The following is a 19,020-nucleotide window of genomic DNA, read 5'->3' on the forward strand; positions in this document are numbered from 1 at the left end:
GGTTAGTCTGTCTGTCCTGTCTAGTCCTGGTCCTGGTTCTAGTCCTGGTCTAGTCCTGGTCCTGGTTTAGTCCTGGTCTAGTCCTGGTCTGGTTTAGTCCTGGTCCTGGTCCTAGTCCTGGTCTAGTCCTGGTCTAGTCCTAGTCCTGGTCCTGGTTCAGTCCTGGTTTAGTCCTGGGTCCTGGTCCTGGTCTAGTCCTGGTCTAGTCCTGGTCTAGTCCTGGTCTGGTCTGGTCCTGGTCTAGTCCTGGGTCTGGTCTAGTCTGGTCCTGGTCTGTCTGTCTAGTCCTGGTCCTGGTCCTAGTCCTGTCTAGTCCTGGTTAGTCCTGGTCTGGTCTGGTCCTGGTCTGGTCCTGGTCTGGTCCTGGTCCAGTTCTCTCCTGACCTTGCGTGTGACCTTGCGTGTGTGTGTTGCAGGTGTGTCTATGCCCATCCCTGTGATCGGGCTTCATAATGAGGACAAGGTGTTTGTGAACGGGAGCTGTGTCCTGAACGAGGAGAGGTTCATGCTCATCGGCTCCTTCGTCGCCTTCTTCATCCCCCTCGTCATCATGGTGGTCACCTACTGCCTCACAATACAGGTACCACGCGCGCTAGCTGGAGGCACTGCTCTGTCTGAAGCTCTCATCTTCAAGTTAGGGTTTAAAGTTCTCCTACACAGGACCAACAACGCTTGTATTCATCTTTCTTCTCTACTTTTTTCTTCTTCCTCCTCTTCTCCCTCTCTTCTCCTCCTCACTTCATCTCTCCTCCTCTCTCTCCTCCTCCCCCATCTCTTTCTCTCTCTTCCTGTCTCTCTTTTTCCTCACCCTCCTCCTCCTCTTCCTCCTCTCTCTCTCTCTCTTTCCCATCTCTCTCTTCCTCCTCCTCTGTCTTTCTCTCTCCTCTCTCTTCCTTCCCTCTCTTCCTCCAATCTCTTCTCTCTCTCTCCTCTCCGTATCTCTTTCTCTCTCTTCCTCCTCTCTCTTTCCTCTCCCTCCTCATCTTCCTCTTTCTCTCTCTTTCATCCTCCTCTATCTCCCCTCTCTCTCCTCCCCTTCCTCTTCCTCTTTCTCTGTCCCTCTCTCCTTTCTCTCCCTCCTCTGTTCTCCTCTCTCTCCCTCCTTCTCTCTCCGTCTACATCCCCCCTCTCTCCTCTCTCTCTCTCCCTCCTCTTGTCGCTCCTCCTTCTCTCTCCTCTTCCCAAATCTCTTTCTCTCTCTTCCTGCTCTCTCTTTCCTCGCCCTCCTCCTCCTCTCCCTCCTCTTTCCCTCTCTCTCCTCCCCTCTCTCTTTCTCTCTCTCTCCTCTCTCTTCCTACCCTCTCCCCCCTCCCTCTCTTCCTCCATTTTCTCATCTCTCTCTCCTCCTCCCCATTTCTTTCTTTTCCTTCTGTCTCTTTCCTTGCCCTCCTCATCATCTTCCTCTCTTTCTCTCTCTCTCTCCTTCTCTCTCTCTTCTCTCCTATCGCTTCTCCTCTCTCTCCTCCTCCCCCTCTCTTTCTCTCTCCTCTCTCTTCCTTCCCTCTCTTCTTCCAATCTGTCCTCTCTCTCTCCTCCTCTCCATTTTATTCTCTTTCTCCTCTCTCTTTCCTCTCCCTCCTCCTCCTCTTCCTCCTCTCTCTCTCTCTCTCTCTCTCTCTCTCTCTCTCTCTCTTCCTCCTCCTGTCTATTTTCCTCTCTCTCCTCCTCCCCTCTGTCTTTCTCTCTCCTCTCTCTTCCTTCACTCTCTCCACTCCCTCTCTTCCTCCAATCTTTTCTCTCGCTCTCCGCCTCCCCCATCTCTTTCTCTTCCTCCTCTCTCTCTCCTCATCTCTCTCTCTCTCTCTTTCTCTTCTCCCCCTTCTAATTCACGCTCCTCTCTCTTTCATCCTCCTCTCCATCTCCCCTCTTTCCTCCTCTTCCTCCCCTTGTTCTCTGCCCCTCTCTCCTCTCTCGCCCTCCTCTGTTCTCCTCTCTCTTCCTCCCCTCTCTCCTCTCTCTCCTCTTTCTCTCTCTCCTCTTTCTCTCCCTCTCCTCCTCCTCTCCCTCCTCCCGTCACTCCTCCTCCCCCTATCTCTTCCTCTTCCCTCTCCCTTCTGCTCATCTTCCTCCCCTCTCTCTCTTTCATCCTTCTCTCCATCTCCACCCCCTCTCTGTCCCTCCCTCCTCCTCCTCCACCCTTCTCCCGCCCCTCTCCTCTCTCCCTCTTCCCTCCTCCTCTCCCTCTCTCTATTCCTTCCTCTCTCTCTTCCTCCCTCCTCCTCATCTTCCTCCCCTCTCTCTCTCTTTCTCTCTCTCTTTCTCGTCTCTCTCTTCTTCCTCCTCCTGCCGCTCCTCCTCTCTCTCCTTCTCCCTCCTCTTTCTCTCTCCTCTCTCGCCCTCCTCTGTTCTCCCCTCTCTCCTCTTTCTCTCTCCTCCTCCTCCTATCTCTTTTTCTCTCTTCCTCTTCCCTCTCCCTTCTGCTCATCTTCCTCACCTCTCTCTCTCTCTCTTTCTCGCTCTCTCTTCCCTCCTCCTCTCCCTCTCTCTATTCCTCCTCTCTCTCTTCCTCCCTCCTCCTCATCTTCCTCCCCTCTCTCTCTCTTTCTCTCTCTCTTCTCGTCTCTCTCTTCCTCCTCCTGTCGCTCCTCCTGTCGCTCCTCCTCTCTCTCCTTCTCCCTCCTCTTTCTCTCTCCTCTTTCTCTCTTCCTCTTCCCTCTCCCTTCTGCTCATCTTCCTCACCTCTCTCTCTCCTCTCCCCTCTCTCCCTCTTCTCCTCCCCTCCTCTCTCTCTGTCTCTGTTCCTCCTCTCTGTCCCTCCCTCCTCCCTCCTCCACACTTCTCTCACCTCTCTCCCTCTCCCCTCCCTCCTCTCTTCCTCCTCCCCTCCCTCTCTCTGTCTCTCCGTCCTCAGGTGCTCCAGAGACAGGCCACAGTCTTCTTGTCTGAGACCAGGAGCTCCTCTCAGCAGCCTCTTCATCAGTCGGCCCTGACCTCCAGCCTGCAGCCCCCTCCCACCTTCTCCATCCCCCAGATCAACACCCTGGCCCCCCCAGAAGGTACACCTCACTCACGCCTCCTTCTCTCCACTCAACCAAAATCTATTCAGGACTTTTGTGGAGACTGCAGCCTATTAAAGGTCCTATATTACACAAAATTGATTCTTAAGTGCTTTAAAGGTGCACTGCGTAACCTTTCCCACCTGCTTCTCTCCATGGAGATGTTACACAGTATGTAGTGATGCTGCGAGATCAAATTACCATCAAACTGTGTGCACATGGGAAAAACTGTCACGCAAGATTTGATCCTCCATCTGTACATTTGCTCTGGAATGTTGCTCCTCCACAACGTTCAGACTGCAGCCTGAAGTGAGCCAAATCTGATTTTTTCGTCTCTATGCTCCTGTATCTGATCTTTTAATGACAGTCTGAACGACACAGATCTGATCAAATGTGACCCAGGACACTTGGATATGTGCCCAGTCAAGCAGAAGTAAACATCAAGGCCAAACATTCAAGTTAATGCATCTGATATAAAAATGTATTGAACAGATACATATGTACTCTAGTTTATGAAACTGTTGACCTTTTTTCTGTACCATTTTTGGTTCTAAAGTCACATATGTTTTAAACAGACCATGTATGAAACATGGAACAAAAATTATTTCCCAAATTTCACAGACCCAAAAATCATGTCAATAAATGGATGTATTTCATCATATCTTGTGTTATTTGATCTTTGAACTGTTGATGAAGGTACAGGATTAAAAAAAAAAAAAAAGTATTTAAAATGATAAAAATTTGCTTAGAAGGACTGACATATTTTATAGAAATAGTTTCCTTTCATTTTGAAGTAATATTAAAGTATTCAGAAGAAAAAAGCTGACAAATTATGTAAAATCATGCACCTTCTACTTGCTTGAACAATTTTCCCTCCGTTACTTTTCCCTCCGTTACCATGACCTTTCTTAATAAAAAATCTCATGACTCAAAAAGTAAGAGGTTTTTCAACCTAATCTTGTACCATATGGTAGAAAACTATATGAAGCAAATATTCAAACCAGTTTGTTAAGGATATGGTAAGTGAGAACCAAGAGTTATCACTGTTTGGATTTATTGCCCAAAAAGTGCTGCATATTTCATTCCCTCTGTTACCGACATGAGTTTTTAAATTTTTTGTCAACAACTTGAAAGAATATCACAGGTTTAACTTGACCCTGTTGGAGTGTAACTCTTTACATTCTGATACTTTACTTATTTCAATAGTCCCTCTAGTTTCTGAATAAGAGACATTTGAATGTCAAAAATCTGCCCGTTTCCCTCCTTTACCACTTGACTGGACCCATATGTGCTCCTAAAACCGATACATATCCAATCTTTTGACATGCGACTTGAGTCTGAATGGCCAGGTCACATTCATCCCACCTGGTCAGCTGTTGTGAATTAACAAGCTAGTCAATACAGCCCAAGGCCAACTGAAGTAGGCCACTGAAGACATGTTTCCTGAAGACATGTGGTACTAGTAGGCAGAGGCGGCGCTACCATTAGGCAAAAGTAGGTGGCTGCTTAGGGCCCCCAAACCTAGAGGGGCCCCCAACCGATTGCCCTCAGTGTCACTAATGGCTGAGGTCTCAGAGCAATTAGATTTTCTCTTAATATGACATTAAATGAGAGTAGTTTACTTTTAAACAATAATCATAAGGAAAAATCATGTGTAATGAATGTAAACAAAAATGTAATTGTACTGGGAAAAATAAGACTACTTTCAGTTCTGGTTATCTAGTAGGCCAGGAAGACAAGTTTCCAATCCACCATAATTCAAATAAATAGAGATGTGCATGTCTCAAGAACAATGGGGAAAAACAGACAATAAATATATATAAAAAAAATAAATAAAATAAAACAATGTGCATAATAGTGAGGCAAGTAGGTGCTCATAAATGTACACAAACGTTCTCCTCGTCATACGAAAATTGTGTATGAACTCTGTGTGAGTGAAGCAGTGAAGCATAATCAGTGCTAAAGTTGGTTTAAAAAGATCACAAAATAATATAATCAAAGACACCCACATCTAATTCACCCATGGACAATGTGGAACAGGCAGTGTTTTCCACACTTAAACATTGTTTGAAAAATATATACAAAGAGATATTTCAGCTTTCTTCATCCATAATAACTCAGCTCACTTTGAAGAGCGCTTCTCTCTCTTCAAAGTGAGAAAGAAGAGAGAGAAGCGCTCCTCCTCTGTCTGTGTCTGTCTGCACTGAGCGTGTATGACACAGGCAGTTTTCAGGGAGAGGAGCTGAGTGACATAAAAGTTTAAAATGAAGTGTTATAACATATTGTAGGCCTATATTGAGTATATTGTAATCATCAGTGGTGATGCGTGTGTGGAATTGGTGTTTAAAGCATAAAGGTTGTTTAATCCATCAAAAGCAGATAATGAAAATGACTTAATTTTGTCATTTTTATAATTCTACCAACACACAAAACCCATTCACAACACAATATATCAAGAAATTAAACCAATTCAAAAGCATGAGACCAAAACTGTGACTTGATCTGATTGGAAAGTGCTTCAAAATCTTGTGCCTCGCCTCATCTTGTGAAAATTCTGCCTCTGCCACCCCTACGAGTACGACATCACACTTATTTATTTCTAAGGAAACAGCAGGTAATGCCACAGGGTCAAGTTACACGCAAGATCTGTGAAGAGGCAAGCTCACTCACAGTAAGAATGCAAGTGTTTAGGTCAATAAAAAAAAAAAATTAGGTCAAGAAAAAGGAAGATGGATATGTTTAATGCCATACCAGGACAAACCAGACCGAGCAACAGTATCTCCATGGAGACAAAGCTCACACAAGTAAATGTTTCATAATACAGGACCTTTAAAACTATAATGAAATACTCAATACCATTTTATTTTTTGGTTTTATGGCGACTTCTGCTCTACCACCTAAGCCACTGCGATTGTGATAATGAATTTGAAACCTTTCTGATCTTTTTCTGGTGTGGGATTATGATTTGATTTGATTTTGTTTTGTCTGGGTTTAATCACAAACCTCCGCAGACCTCCACGCTCTTCTCAAATTGAACCTCGTGTATCTCTGCAGCTATTTCTGTGTCTCTGGAGATTAAACTGCGACTGCCATTTCTCATCGGTGTGTTCAGTAACGCTCTAGTCCTGGTCTATTCATGGTTTAAGCCTGGTCTATTCATGGTTTAGTCCTGGTCTAGTCCTGGTTTAGTCCTGGTTTAGTCCTGGTTTAGTCCTGGTTTAGTCCTGGTCTTGGTCTTGCCCCAGTTTAGTGCTGGTCTAATCCTGGCATAGTCCTGGTTTAGTCCTGGTTTAGCCCAGGTCTAATTCTGGTTTAGTCCTGGTTTAGTCCTCATTTAATCCTGTCTTAGTTCTGGTTTAGTCCTGGTTTAGCCCGGGTCTAGTTCTGGTTTAGTCCTGGTTTAGTCCTCATTTAATCCTGGTTTAGTTCTGGTTTAGTTTATTCCTGGGTTTGTTCTGGTTTATTCCTGGTTTAGCCCTGGTCTGGTCCTGGTCTGGTCCTGATGTAGTCCTGATTTAGTCCTGTTTTAGCCCTGGTTTAGCCCTGGTTTAGTCGTAGTTTAATCCTAGTTTAGTCCTTGATTAGCCCTGGTCTAGCCCTGGTTTAGTCCTGGATTAGCCCTGGTTTAGTCCTGGATTAGTCCTGGTTTAGTCCTGGATTAGTCCTGGTTTAGTTCTGGATTAGTCCTTGATTAGCCCTGGTTTAGTCCTGGATTAGTCCTGGTTTAGTTCTGGATTAGTCCTTGATTAGCCCTGGTTTAGTCCTGGATTAGTCCTGGATTAGTCCTGGATTAGTCCTGGTTTAGTCCTGGATTAGTCCTTGATTAGCCCTGGTTTAGTCCTGGATTAGTCCTGGATTAGTCCTGGTTTAGTCCTGGATTAGCCCTTGTCAAGTTTAGTTCTTGTTTAGCCCTGGTCTAATCCTGGTCTAGTCCTGGTTTAGTCTCTTGTCTAGTCCTGGTTTAGTTCTGGATTAGTCCTTGATTAGCCCTGGTTTAGTCCTGGATTAGTCCTGGTTTAGTTCTGGATTAGTCCTTGATTAGCCCTGGTTTAGTCCTGGATTAGTTCTGGATTAGTCCTTGATTAGCCCTGGTTTAGTCCTGGATTAGTCCTGGTTTAGTCCTGGATTAGCCCTTGTCTAGTTTAGTTCTTGTTTAGCCCTGGTCTAATCCTGGTCTAGTCCTGGTTTAGTCTCTTGTCTAGTCCTGGTTTAATCCTGGTTTAGTCCTGGTTTAGTCCTTGATTAGCCCTAGTCTAGTCCAGGTTTAGTCCTGCTTTAATCCTGTTTGTGGAGATGAAAGTGTGAATGCCATTTCTCGTGTGTGTTCCATAACGCTGTGACCTGCTGCCGATCTGATAAGGACCAGAGCGTCTTTAACTCAAAATTCAATTAACTTCTGCTCCAGCTCTGAGATTTGATTCTGGAGTTTAGAGACGCTACAGCGCAAAAGAAAACATTTGGGTCAAGCTGTAGTCAGTACTTTTACTTGAGTCACTTAAATAAATTGTACTTTTCTGAGTACTTTAATTTACTTTATTATATTCTCACTGAGCAGAGCAATAACTTTATAAAACATGAATATAAACTTGCACAGAGGAGGTAGATGTGATGTCATCCTTGTGCGTTTTGGTGCCTTGTTTGCATCACTGTAAAAGGTCAAAGTCTTTGTTAACACGATCGCCCAGACTCACCCATCGGCGCTGTGTCACCCATGGGTGCAGAGTTTCTCGGGGTAAGGAGGGATTTCAAGGTTTCACGGCACCAGAGGAAACTTTTGTATTTCGTGTTCAGCTGTGGGCATATGTGACCTTCTCCAAAACACTAGTACTGGTACGTGAATTCAAAGTAAAGTGCAGGATTGAAAGAACCTGTATATGCAAATGAATCTTACATTGCCCCTTTTCACAGACATATATCTTTTTGAGTTTGTACTAATGTGAATTTTGGAGCCTAATGAATATTTAAAGAAGACATATTGTGCTTGTGTATGCTGAAAGGGGGGACAGTAGCTCCGTTGGTAGACTGTTTGTCCATTGGCCCACAGGTTGGCAGTGTGATTTCATTCCCCACAGATGAATGCTGTTGTTGTGTGCTTAGGCAAGACACTTAACCACCCCCTCGCCCCCTAGTGTCTGCGTACGCCGGTGTGTGAATGGGAGAGTGGTTCCTTGATGTAAAAGAGCTTTGAGAGTCTTGAAGGTGGAAAACTGATATAGAAAAATGTGAAGGGGTCTGTTGTCTTAAAGGTTGTATAGAGGATTTTCCAAGGAACGAGAAATCCAGCGACTGTTTGTCCTTTTTCAAATGTTGCGCATGCGTGAAACCACCCCCCTCCCCTACAGCTCCTACGTAGAAACGCCTCCTCCCGCCTCCTCCTTACGCCAGAAACAGGTTTGTTTACAGCCGGTGCTGCACATGACTTGTAAACAACTAACTACAGTGTTGGTTAGGCAAGACGGAGAAGTGAGGAGCAGGGGGAAGAGCGGATCGGGCAGCGGGGACAGGAGCAGGAAAGGGGTGCAGAGAAGGTTGCGCGGAGATTCAGTGCGAATGAACTAGCTACAACACGCAGCAGCAAGCGGACTCTTTCTTTGCATTGAAAATTAACGTTTTCAGACATAGGATATCGCTTTCGTGTCCTGAAAAACGTTTGTCTAGCTCTTGGAAATAAAGTACGTTTTCATAATAAGCAGAAGTGACCTGTCCAGGAGTAATTTGGCGACCAGTGCGTCAGTCTTTAGACCCTGCGTCTGCTTCAGTTGCGCCATCGCTGGAATGAATCTTCAAGAATCACCTTAGTTTGGCTTCGCTGCTTTTCCCCTTGTCTTCTTCTTTCAGCGACCTCAAAAACGGACTTTCTTTTGCGGCTAACTGCTCCTGGATTCTTGTCGCCATTGCAACAAACTTTGTGCGAACTGCGAGGAAGATATAGGTCAAAAAAAGCCGCTAAGAACTGTTGCGTTGGTGGAGTAAACAGCGTCTGTGCGGTCTTGCGTCTGTGGACTGCGTGACAGTCGTACGTAAACCACGTACCGGCGGTGCGCAGGCAAGTCAGTTACACTAGAAACGTAGGGAGTTTGATTGACAGCCTGTCAGCTAACAGATAACGAGGCAGTGTCGTTATCTATTGGCAAATGTTTAGCCCCACCACGTCCAGAGTTGATGAATTTTTATTCTCTTTTTTTTGGTCTACTGCATCTCTATAATCTATCATTGACAATTTGAAACCAAAAAAAATCCTCCATACAACCTTTAAGGGCCCAAATTTGGAACCTCTGCCTATTAATTAATATTTTGGGGGGTCCCGTGTGAGAATTCTTGCCCCAGGCCCCCAGATTTCTGTTGATGGGCCTGACCGTAAATCATTATGTAGATCATCACATTTTAAAATGCAATATTCATCAATCAATCAATCAATTACTGTATTTTCTCCACTATAGGGCGCTCTGGATTATAAGGTGCACTGTCATAAAATGGTCTATTCTCAAACTTTTTTCACAAATAAACCACACCAGACTTTAAATGAAAAACAACAGTTGGATGGGTCAGTGGGACTTTGTTTGGTGCGTTCACGGTGACTCTGGGCTTTGTTCAGTTGTGGCGTGTAGGGAGGGTGCTGTCTGGGTCGCTGGATTGTCGGTGTGTTCGCAGTGACTCAGTTGTTCACTTGTGTCTAGAAGTGGCACATTGCACTCGCTTTTACTGTTTGATCCTCTGAAGTCGTGCTTGGACATCCGAGTGGATTCATGTATAGGGCGCTCTGGATTGTGGGGCGCGCAGTCATTTTTTGATGGGGTTGGAGGCTTAAGAGCGCGCCCTATGAAAATACAGTAAACTTTATTTGTAAAGCACTTTTCATACATTTGAAATGTAGCCCAAAGTGCTTCACATGCAGCAGAAAAAAAACACCTCATTGTTTCATTCATACATACAGCCCTTTAGACATAAACATGAGACATAAAACTCCTAAAGTTTATAGTAAAAAAAATGGAGAGCTAAAATAGGATGGAGACTAAGTAAAATAATAATAATAACAATAATAATTTCATTTAAAACAAGTATAGTTTCAATTAAAAGCTAAATTAAAAAGAGACGCAGCGGACCTCAGCTCCTTCAGTTGACTGAATGTCGCCTCACCATGAGTTTTAATTTAGACTCTTGGGACAGTTAAAAAATGAGACCTGAGGACCTGAGAGTCCGAGAGGGCTCATATGATCATAGCTGATCAGATAAATAAATATGACTAAGACCGTTAAGAGTTTTATAAATCAATCAAAGGACTTTAAACTCTATCCTGAAGCTCTAAAACAACTTAATGAAAGGAACAAGTCTGCTGACTGTGAGTATAAAGAAAGAGTCATACGGCTGTTGGATCCTTCGATGGATAGCTGCAGATCACTCTAAGGAGCCATGGATTTTTTTACATTTTTATTTATACCAATTTTTATTTATTTTATTTAACCTATGACATACATAAAATCGGAGAATGAAGTGCGCACAGAGCAGTGGGTGTGTTCTGCTGGAGGTGAAAACAGGAGATGAACATTAGCATCGACACACACAGTTGCACCTTTGTAAACACGATGAGGAGTCGTCCAGTGAACACAGCTCCCTGTCCACTGATCTGCCACCAGTCAGGGATTTTAGAGAAACTCTGTAAAAAAAACAACAAACAAACTCATAGGCATTTTATTGATAGTAGAAATGTCTACACTGACTGTCCCAGAACTAGTTATTATTACAACAACTCCCCCTTATGTAACAGATAATACTCCCTACAACTGTACAACAACTCCCCCTTATGGAACAGATAATACTCCCTACAACTGTACAACAACTCCCCCTTATGTAACAGATAATACTCCCTACAACTGTACAACAACTCACCCTGATGGAACAGATAATACTCCCTACAACTGTACAACAACTCACCGTAATGAATAGATAATACTCCCTACAACTGTACAACAACTCACCCTTATGAACAGATAATACTCCCTACAACTGTACAACAACTCACCCTTATGTAACAGATAATACTCCCTACAACTGTACAACAACTCACCCTTATGGAACAGATAATACTCCCTACAACTGTACAACAACTCATCCTCATGTAACAGATAATACTCCCTACAACTGTACAACAACTCACCCTTATGTAACAGATAATACTCCCTACAACTGTACAACAACTCACCCTTATGTAACAGATAATACTCCCTACAACTGTACAACAACTCACCCTTATGTAACAGATAATACTCCCTACAACTGTACAACAACTCCCCCTTATGTAACAGATAATACTCCCTACAACTGTACAACAACTCACCCTTATGTAACAGATAATACTCCCTACAACTGTACAACAACTCACCCTTATGTAACAGATAATACTCCCTACAACTGTACAACAACTCACCCTTATGTAACAGATAATACTCCCTACAACTGTACAACAACTCACCCTTTATGTAACAGATAATACTCCCTACAACTGTACAACAACTCACCCTTATGTAACAGATAATACTCCCTACAAACTGTACAACAACTCACCCCTTATGTAACAGATAATACTCCCTACAACTGTACAACAACTCACCCTTATGTAACAGATAATACTCCCTACAACTGTACAACAACTCCTCCTTATGTAACAGATAATACTCCCTACAACTGTACAACAACTCACCCTTATGTAACAGATAATACTCCCTACAACTGTACAACAACTCACCCTTATGGAACAGATAATACTCCCTACAACTGTACAACAACTCACCTTATGTAACAGATAATACTCCCTACAACTGTACAACAACTCACCCTTATGTAACAGATAATACTCCCTACAACTGTACAACAACTCCACCCTTATGTAACAGATAATACTCCCTACAACTGTACAACAACTCCCTTATGTAACGGATAATACTCCCTACAACTGTACAACTCACACTTTTATGTAACAGATAATACTCCCTACAACTGTACAACAACTCACCCTTATGTAACAGATAATACTCCCTACAACTGTACAACAACTCACCCTTATGTAACAGATAATACTCCCTACAACTGTACAACAACTCTCCCTTATGTAACAGATAATACTCCCTACAACTGTACAACAACTCACCCTTATGTAACAGATAATACTCCCTACAACTGTACAACAACTCACCCTTATGTAACAGATAATACTCCCTACAACTGTACAACAACTCACCTTATGTAACAGATAATACTCCCTACAACTGTACAACAACTCACCCTTATGTAACAGATAATACTCCCTACAACTGTACAACAACTCACCCTTATGTAACAGATAATACTCCCTACAACTGTACAACAACTCACCTTATGTAACAGATAATACTCCCTACAACTGTACAACAACTCCCCTTATGTAACAGATAATACTCCCTACAACTGTACAACAACTCACCCTTTATGTAACAGATAATACTCCCTACAACTGTACAACAACTCTCCCTTAGGGAACAGGTAATACTCCCTACAACTCCCGAGAAATTACTATACTTTTATGTTTTATTTTGACTTGTACATTTACATTTATATAATTACTCCTTATTTGACACCAGTTTCTTGCTCTTTTTTGCTACTTATTCAAAATTTCTTATGACCATTTACACTTTTTCCTCATTGTTATTGTAATATATTATAATGTGTGAGCGACTGTGTCCATATCATTTCCCTTGTGGATCTATAATGTTTGTCCAAGTCTAAGTCTAAGCTAAGAAAAATATGTGACTGAATTGTCTCTGGATTTTGGTGTTTTCTGTGTTGATGACTTAGATAAAGTTAGTGCCTTTTAGATTCAGACAACTGCAGACTTATTTTGATCTCAAGAACTGCTTATCCAATATATCTGATCAAATGCATGGAAAAAAAACAAAAAAAAACAGCTACAGCTTCATTAATTGCCAGTTTCATGTCTTTCTCTCATCTCTCTTTGTCTGTGTGTTGTGTCAGATCTGAGGCCTTTGCCCCAGAGTCGGCGTAATACCCTGGGCTGCCTGCGGGGGGCGGATGGGGGCAGTATCCTGAGGAGCATCTCGGTGGCAGACAGCATCAGCGTCCTCCCGTCCTCAGAGGGGGCGTCCCAGCTCTCCTCGCCCGCCACGGGGCACCCGCGGGGCAGCAGCAGCGAGGGGGGCAGCGGCCGCAAGGGCATGATGCAGGCCATCAAGAACGAGAAGAGGGCGTCCAAGGTGAGAGGGGGGAGGGCGGGGGGGGGGGGGGGGGTCAGAGGGGTAAGAGGGCATTTAAGGAGAGAGGGGGAGCGAGGGAGAAGAAAGGCAAGAGTGCGTGATGCAGGCAATCAAGGCGACCGAGCGGGAGCCAGTAGTGTTGGGGGAAAGACGCTTATGATCCGGCCCACTTCCCAGTTGCTGCCACACCCTTGCTCATGGGCACAAAGGCGAGGGTGGAACATAATAGTAACGGTTGGCGTTGAATCCCAAGGACACCACGTATGACGGGACTAAGTTCGGGGGCGTCAGCGTTTCGGAATGTCAAAAGACCAGCATTGTCTCCGAAACTGAACCTGAGACGGGACTGGAGGTGATCTGGGAACTGGGAACTGACCAGCTCTAGCTCCGCCTCCAGAGAGCTCACCAGCTCATGTGATTGGATGAATTTTGGATTTTCTTTTTTGGATTTTGAATATTTTTGGGTAAATCACAACTGCAGATAACTTTAAATGTTTTTAAATGAATTAAACATTTTGAGAATAGATTTGAATATAGAGTTAGAAGTGTGAGGGATAGACGGGGAGAGAGAGGTAGGGAGGAAAGAGATAGAGGGAGAGAGAAGAGAGATTGAGAAAAGAACAAGAGGAAGAGAGGGCAAGAGGGCATCCATGAGGAAAGAGATGGAGGAGAGAGGGCATAATGCAGGCAATCAAGAATGAGAAGAACGTGTCCAAGGTGAGAGGGAGAGAGAGAGAGAGGAAGAGGAAGAGCAAGAGGAGGAAGGGAAAGAGAGTGTTTAGGGCGAGAGGGGAGAGGGAGGGAGGAAGAGCAGCAGTGGACGCAAGGGCTCGATGCCAACGAGACAACGAGAAGAGGACATCCAAGGTAAGCGAGAAAGAGAGAGAGACAAGGAAAAACAAAGAGGTGAGAGGAAGGAGGGAGAGACGGAGGGTTAAAGGTTCAAATCCAAATCCACTATATCAAGTATACTATACTATCCACTAATATATATATATATATATATATATATATATATATATACATATACATATACATATATACATATACACACACATATATATATATATATATATATATATATATATATATATATATATATATATATATATATATATATATATATATATATATATATATATATATGCTTTTATATAACTGCTTTGTTTGAAAAATGGGATATATATATCCCATTTTTCAAACAAAAAGTTTCCAAAGTGCTGCACAGAGATCATGAAATGAAAACAACAAAAAGGTAAACTGCTAAAATTTGGTCATAGCAGTCCTAAAACAATAAAACCAGTCAAATCAAATAAAAGAAAAACCATCCTTCCATTTTCTTCCACTTATCTAGGGCCAGGTCATGGGGGCAGCAGTCTAAACCGAAACTCACAGACTTCTTTCACCACACACACCCCACACATTTTCTCCAGCTCCCCCAGGGGGACTCCAAGGTGTTCCCAGGCCAGCCCAGAGACATAGTCCCTCCAGCATGTCCTGGGTCTTCCCCGGGGTCTCCTCCCGGTGAGGTATGCCCGGAACACCTCTCCAGGGCATCCAGGAGGCTTCCGGAACAGATGCCCGAGCCACCTCAGCTGGCTCCTCTCAACAGGGAGGAGCAGCGGCTCTACTACGAGCTCCTCCCCTGTGACTGAGCTCCTCACCCTATGTCTAAGGGAGCACCCATACACCCTGCGGAGGCATATCATTCGGCCGCTTGTATCTGCGATCTTGTCCTTTCGGTCATTACCTAGAGCTCATGACCATAGGTGAGGGGAGGAGAGTAGACTGAGCGGTAAATCTAGAACTGGTTCTCAACCAGAAAAAAGGTGTCTTGCCCTCTTCGGGTGGTTGGAAAGTCCCACAGGGGTGTAAATCTGGATGAGGTCTGAGATGTACTGTGGGGACAGCCCATTCAAAGCTTTAAAAACAATAAAACAAACAATAAAAAGGTTGAGTAGTTGCCAGAGTTTTTGATCTGGCAGCATATTTCATTTTTGATCTGGCAGCGTGTTCTGTTTTTGTGCCTCTGGCCGACTGAAGCGTTTGGTTACATTCACTCCTGGTACATTTGAACACTGCAGCCTCCTTTTGTTTCTGCGCTCTGCTTATTCCAATGATCCAAAGGATTTTACATATAAAATCCATTAAACGTGGAGAATCAAGAACCATTTCGAACTTTAAAAATGAGACGAGCACCAGACACATTTGGTGTTTGTTGTGAATACTGATACTTTGCAACTGATGTCATTGTCAACATTCCCTGGGGGTGTGATGCTAACTGAAAGCACTGCTCTATCTGAGGCCTGCTAGACTTGAATCTGAGCTCCAGTTGAGTTTTTCAGTTAGTCACTCTCACCTTTCTGCTGAAAATCAAACTCTTAAACAGGACAATGAACACTGGGACTGATCACAGGCTCTTAAATCAATGTTGTATTTTTCAGACTTTCAGGATTCATTCAGGATCTCAGAGCTGCAGTATGTAACTTCTAAGATGTTTGTCTCCATGGAGATGTTACTTCTTGCAGGATTCCCACAGTCATGGAAAGTCATGGAATTTTGTAAACTCAATGAAAGTTTTGGAAAAGTCATGGAATCTCTCTCATATCTCTCTCATGTGTTCTGTTAAGTTATCATTTGGCTATTATGATTATTTCCAAATGTCTGCACCTTTTGTTTAAAAGAGACGACAATAAATGCACAGACAGTATTTTGAATATTAAAAAAAATACAAAACCATAAGATGAGTGGAAAGAATCTGTGTATCATTCGTTCATAAATTTTTCAATATAAAACCAAAAATATGAAAATGAAAAAAAACAACAGTTTTATTCATTATAATGGAAAAATGGATAACGGCTGTTTCCCGTTCCCTTTTGTGCCGCTTACGGACTGAACCAGGACTAAACCAGGACTTAACCAGGACTAAACCAGGACTAAACCAGGACTGAACCAGGACTAAACCAGGACTTAACCAGGACTAAACCAGGACTAAAGCAGGACTGAACCAGGACTAAACCAGGACTTAACCAGGACTGACCAGGACTAAACCAGGACTTAACCAGGATTAAACCAGGACTAAACCAGGACTAAACCAGGACTTAACCAGGACTGAACCAGGACTAAACCAGGACTGAACCAGGACTAAACCAGGACTTAACCAGGACTGAACCAGGACTAAACTAGGACTGAACCAGGACTAAACCAGGACTTAACCAGGACTGAACCAGGACTAAACCAGGACTGAACCAGGACTAAACCAGGACTAAACCAGGACTAAACCGTTTTCAGTCCTGGTCTCAGTCCTGGTCTTGGTCTCGTTCTCAGTCCTGGTCTAGTCCCTATCTAAGTCCTGGTCTCAGTCCCGGTCTGGATCCGGTCTGGTCCCTGGACCTGGTTCAGTCCTGGTTCAGTCCATGTGCGACGCAAAAGTCCAGCATTGCAGTTTAAGTCACGTAAACGGGTTGTTATCCCTTTTTTTCCATTATTCATTTAAACACAAAATCAAAAACTGAAAAAAACAAATCATTATCCGTTTTTTCATTTTGGTTTTGGAAGCAAATAATGAAGAAAACAGTTGTTGTTTTTCATTTTCTTATTTTTGGTTTTATATTGGAAAAAAAAAATGAACGAATGATAAAGAGATTGGAAAGGGTTAACATTTCATATTTAACCCTAAAAGTATGTCCAATTCTACACATGTAGGTGCTGTAAAGTCATGCAAAATTCACTTTAGGTCACGAAAAAGTCAAATTTTGTCAGTGAAAAAGAGTGGGAACCCTTTTGTTTTCTTGGAATGTTCCACAGTAGCGCATTATACATATCTCTCTTGCATTCACTCAATTTCAGATATTTTATAGCTCAAAATACATTAAAAAAAATTGAACTGTTACGATGTGCAGACTCGCTTCTCCATAGATCTGACCATTAACCTGTCTGTTGTATTTGCCAAGTTTATTTCCATACTGTGGAATAAACAAAACAAAACAGTAATATCTCCATGGAGACAAGGATGGAGCCACTTTTCCATCAGAAAAATTACACATTACACCTTTAAAACTCACCATGGTAACTAAACACCACCATAGAGATTCATGCAGAGCACCCCCAGTATGATGTCACAGCAAAGTATCAGTTCCTTTCATGACTCTGCTCCTCCATGTTTTTATGTGTGTTCTTTTGTTGTTTGTTCCAGGTGCTGGGGATAGTCTTCTTCCTCTTCCTCATCATGTGGTGTCCGTTCTTCATCACAAACGTCACTTCAGTTTTGTGTCGGGATTCGTGCGACGAGTCTCTCCTCCACGACCTCCTCAACGTCTTCGTGTGGGTGGGCTACATCTCCTCCGGGGTCAACCCTCTGGTCTACACCCTCTTCAACAAGACCTACCGAAGAGCTTTCTCCAACTACATCCGCTGCCGGTACCGAGCGGGAGCCAACAGCGCGGGGGGAAAGACGCTCCTGGTCCCGCCCCCTTGCCCGTCGCACTCCGTCACGCCCTTGCTCATGGGCACGAAGGCGGGGTGGACCGTAATAGTAACTGCAGGAACGGGCGGAATAACGGGCGGCTGGCGTTGGATCCCGAGGACACCACGGATGACGGGACCCAGTTCGGGGGCGTCAGCGTTTCGGAATGTCAAAACATCGGCGTTCTCTCGGAAACCGAACCCGAGACGGAACTGGAGCCGGAGCTGTCAATCATCAGCTACGGCCCCGCCCACAGGGAACTGACCAGCACTAGCTCCGCCTCCAGAGAGCTCACCAGCGCCGTGTGATTGGACGAATTTTGGATTTTTTTTTTGTTTTTGGATTTTGAATATTTCTGGAAAAATCACAACTTCAGATGGCTTTAAATGTTTTTAAATGAATTAAACATTTTGAGAATGGATTTTCGACAAAAGTTTGAATATAGAGTTAGAAATGTCAGTGCAACATGCTTAGGTGTAGTGCATGTCAAAGCGCTTGCCGTCATTCAGTGGTGGATTACAATGATTTTAAATGGAGGAGCACTACTACCAAAAGGTCACCGGTTCAAGTCTCCAAGTTGCATGTGGATTTTCTCCCAGCAAACCAAACCAAAATCATTTTCAGACTTAAAAATGAGCACGGAAATTGGAAAGTCCAGGTGGAAAAATGTAAAACGGATATTTACAGAGGAGGAGGAGAGAAAAAGAAAGAGAGAAAAGGGGGTTGTGAAGGAATGTATCAGACCTGTGCTGAGTGGTGGAGCAGCACTGCCCCCTGGTGGTCACACACAGAACAGAAGTGTCATTTCAAAGAGCTAAAGGTGCGACTGAGGCCTGGGGTCCAAAACATGTCAGGTGGGAAAGAAAACTGTGTTTAACTAAGAAAGAAATCAGTCTTCTGTTTAAAGTGCATATGACAGGTTAGAAGTGACATGACAGGTTTGTTACTCATTTCATTAAAACATTCAGCGGTGGAAGAAGTACTCAATTACTTTTAGTACTTAAGTGAAAGTACAGGTATTGGAGCAAAAAAATAACTAAAAATACTTAAGTAAAAGTATTAAAGTACCTGTTTAATAATGTACTTAAAGAGTAAAAGTATTTTGAGGTCTTACAAAGCTTCAAATGTAGAGATTTTGATAATGATTTCTGTTTTTTTTTTTTTTTCATCTGAAACAATTGAATCTATATATTTTTAGCTGTTTTTATTTGTATATTTTTGTTTGGTCAAACTATGGACATGTTTAAAACCCTCAGCCTTTTCAAACAAGAGTAAAAAAATACTTTCACTTTTCAGTCCTGTTCAAAAATGTAGT

General features: G+C 43.3%; 1 protein-coding gene across 1 annotated transcript in view; it reads left to right on the forward strand.

The window, feature by feature from the left end:
- Positions 1–18,013, forward strand: part of htr2cl1 (5-hydroxytryptamine (serotonin) receptor 2C, G protein-coupled-like 1) — a 56,791-nt gene extending 38,778 nt beyond the window's left edge. The window contains 5 exon segments of the mRNA XM_055156199.1: positions 417–580; positions 2,852–2,996; positions 13,002–13,240; positions 17,436–17,748; positions 17,751–18,013. Of these exon segments, the coding sequence (XP_055012174.1) occupies positions 417–580; positions 2,852–2,996; positions 13,002–13,240; positions 17,436–17,748; positions 17,751–18,013 (1,124 nt within the window).
- Positions 18,014–19,020: the final 1,007 nt, after the last annotated feature.

This window comes from Boleophthalmus pectinirostris, unplaced genomic scaffold (genome assembly GCF_026225935.1).
Source record: "Boleophthalmus pectinirostris isolate CB_2022bp ecotype Guang Dong unplaced genomic scaffold, ASM2622593v1 HiC_scaffold_20, whole genome shotgun sequence".
NCBI classification, from domain to species: domain Eukaryota; kingdom Metazoa; phylum Chordata; class Actinopteri; order Gobiiformes; family Gobiidae; genus Boleophthalmus; species Boleophthalmus pectinirostris.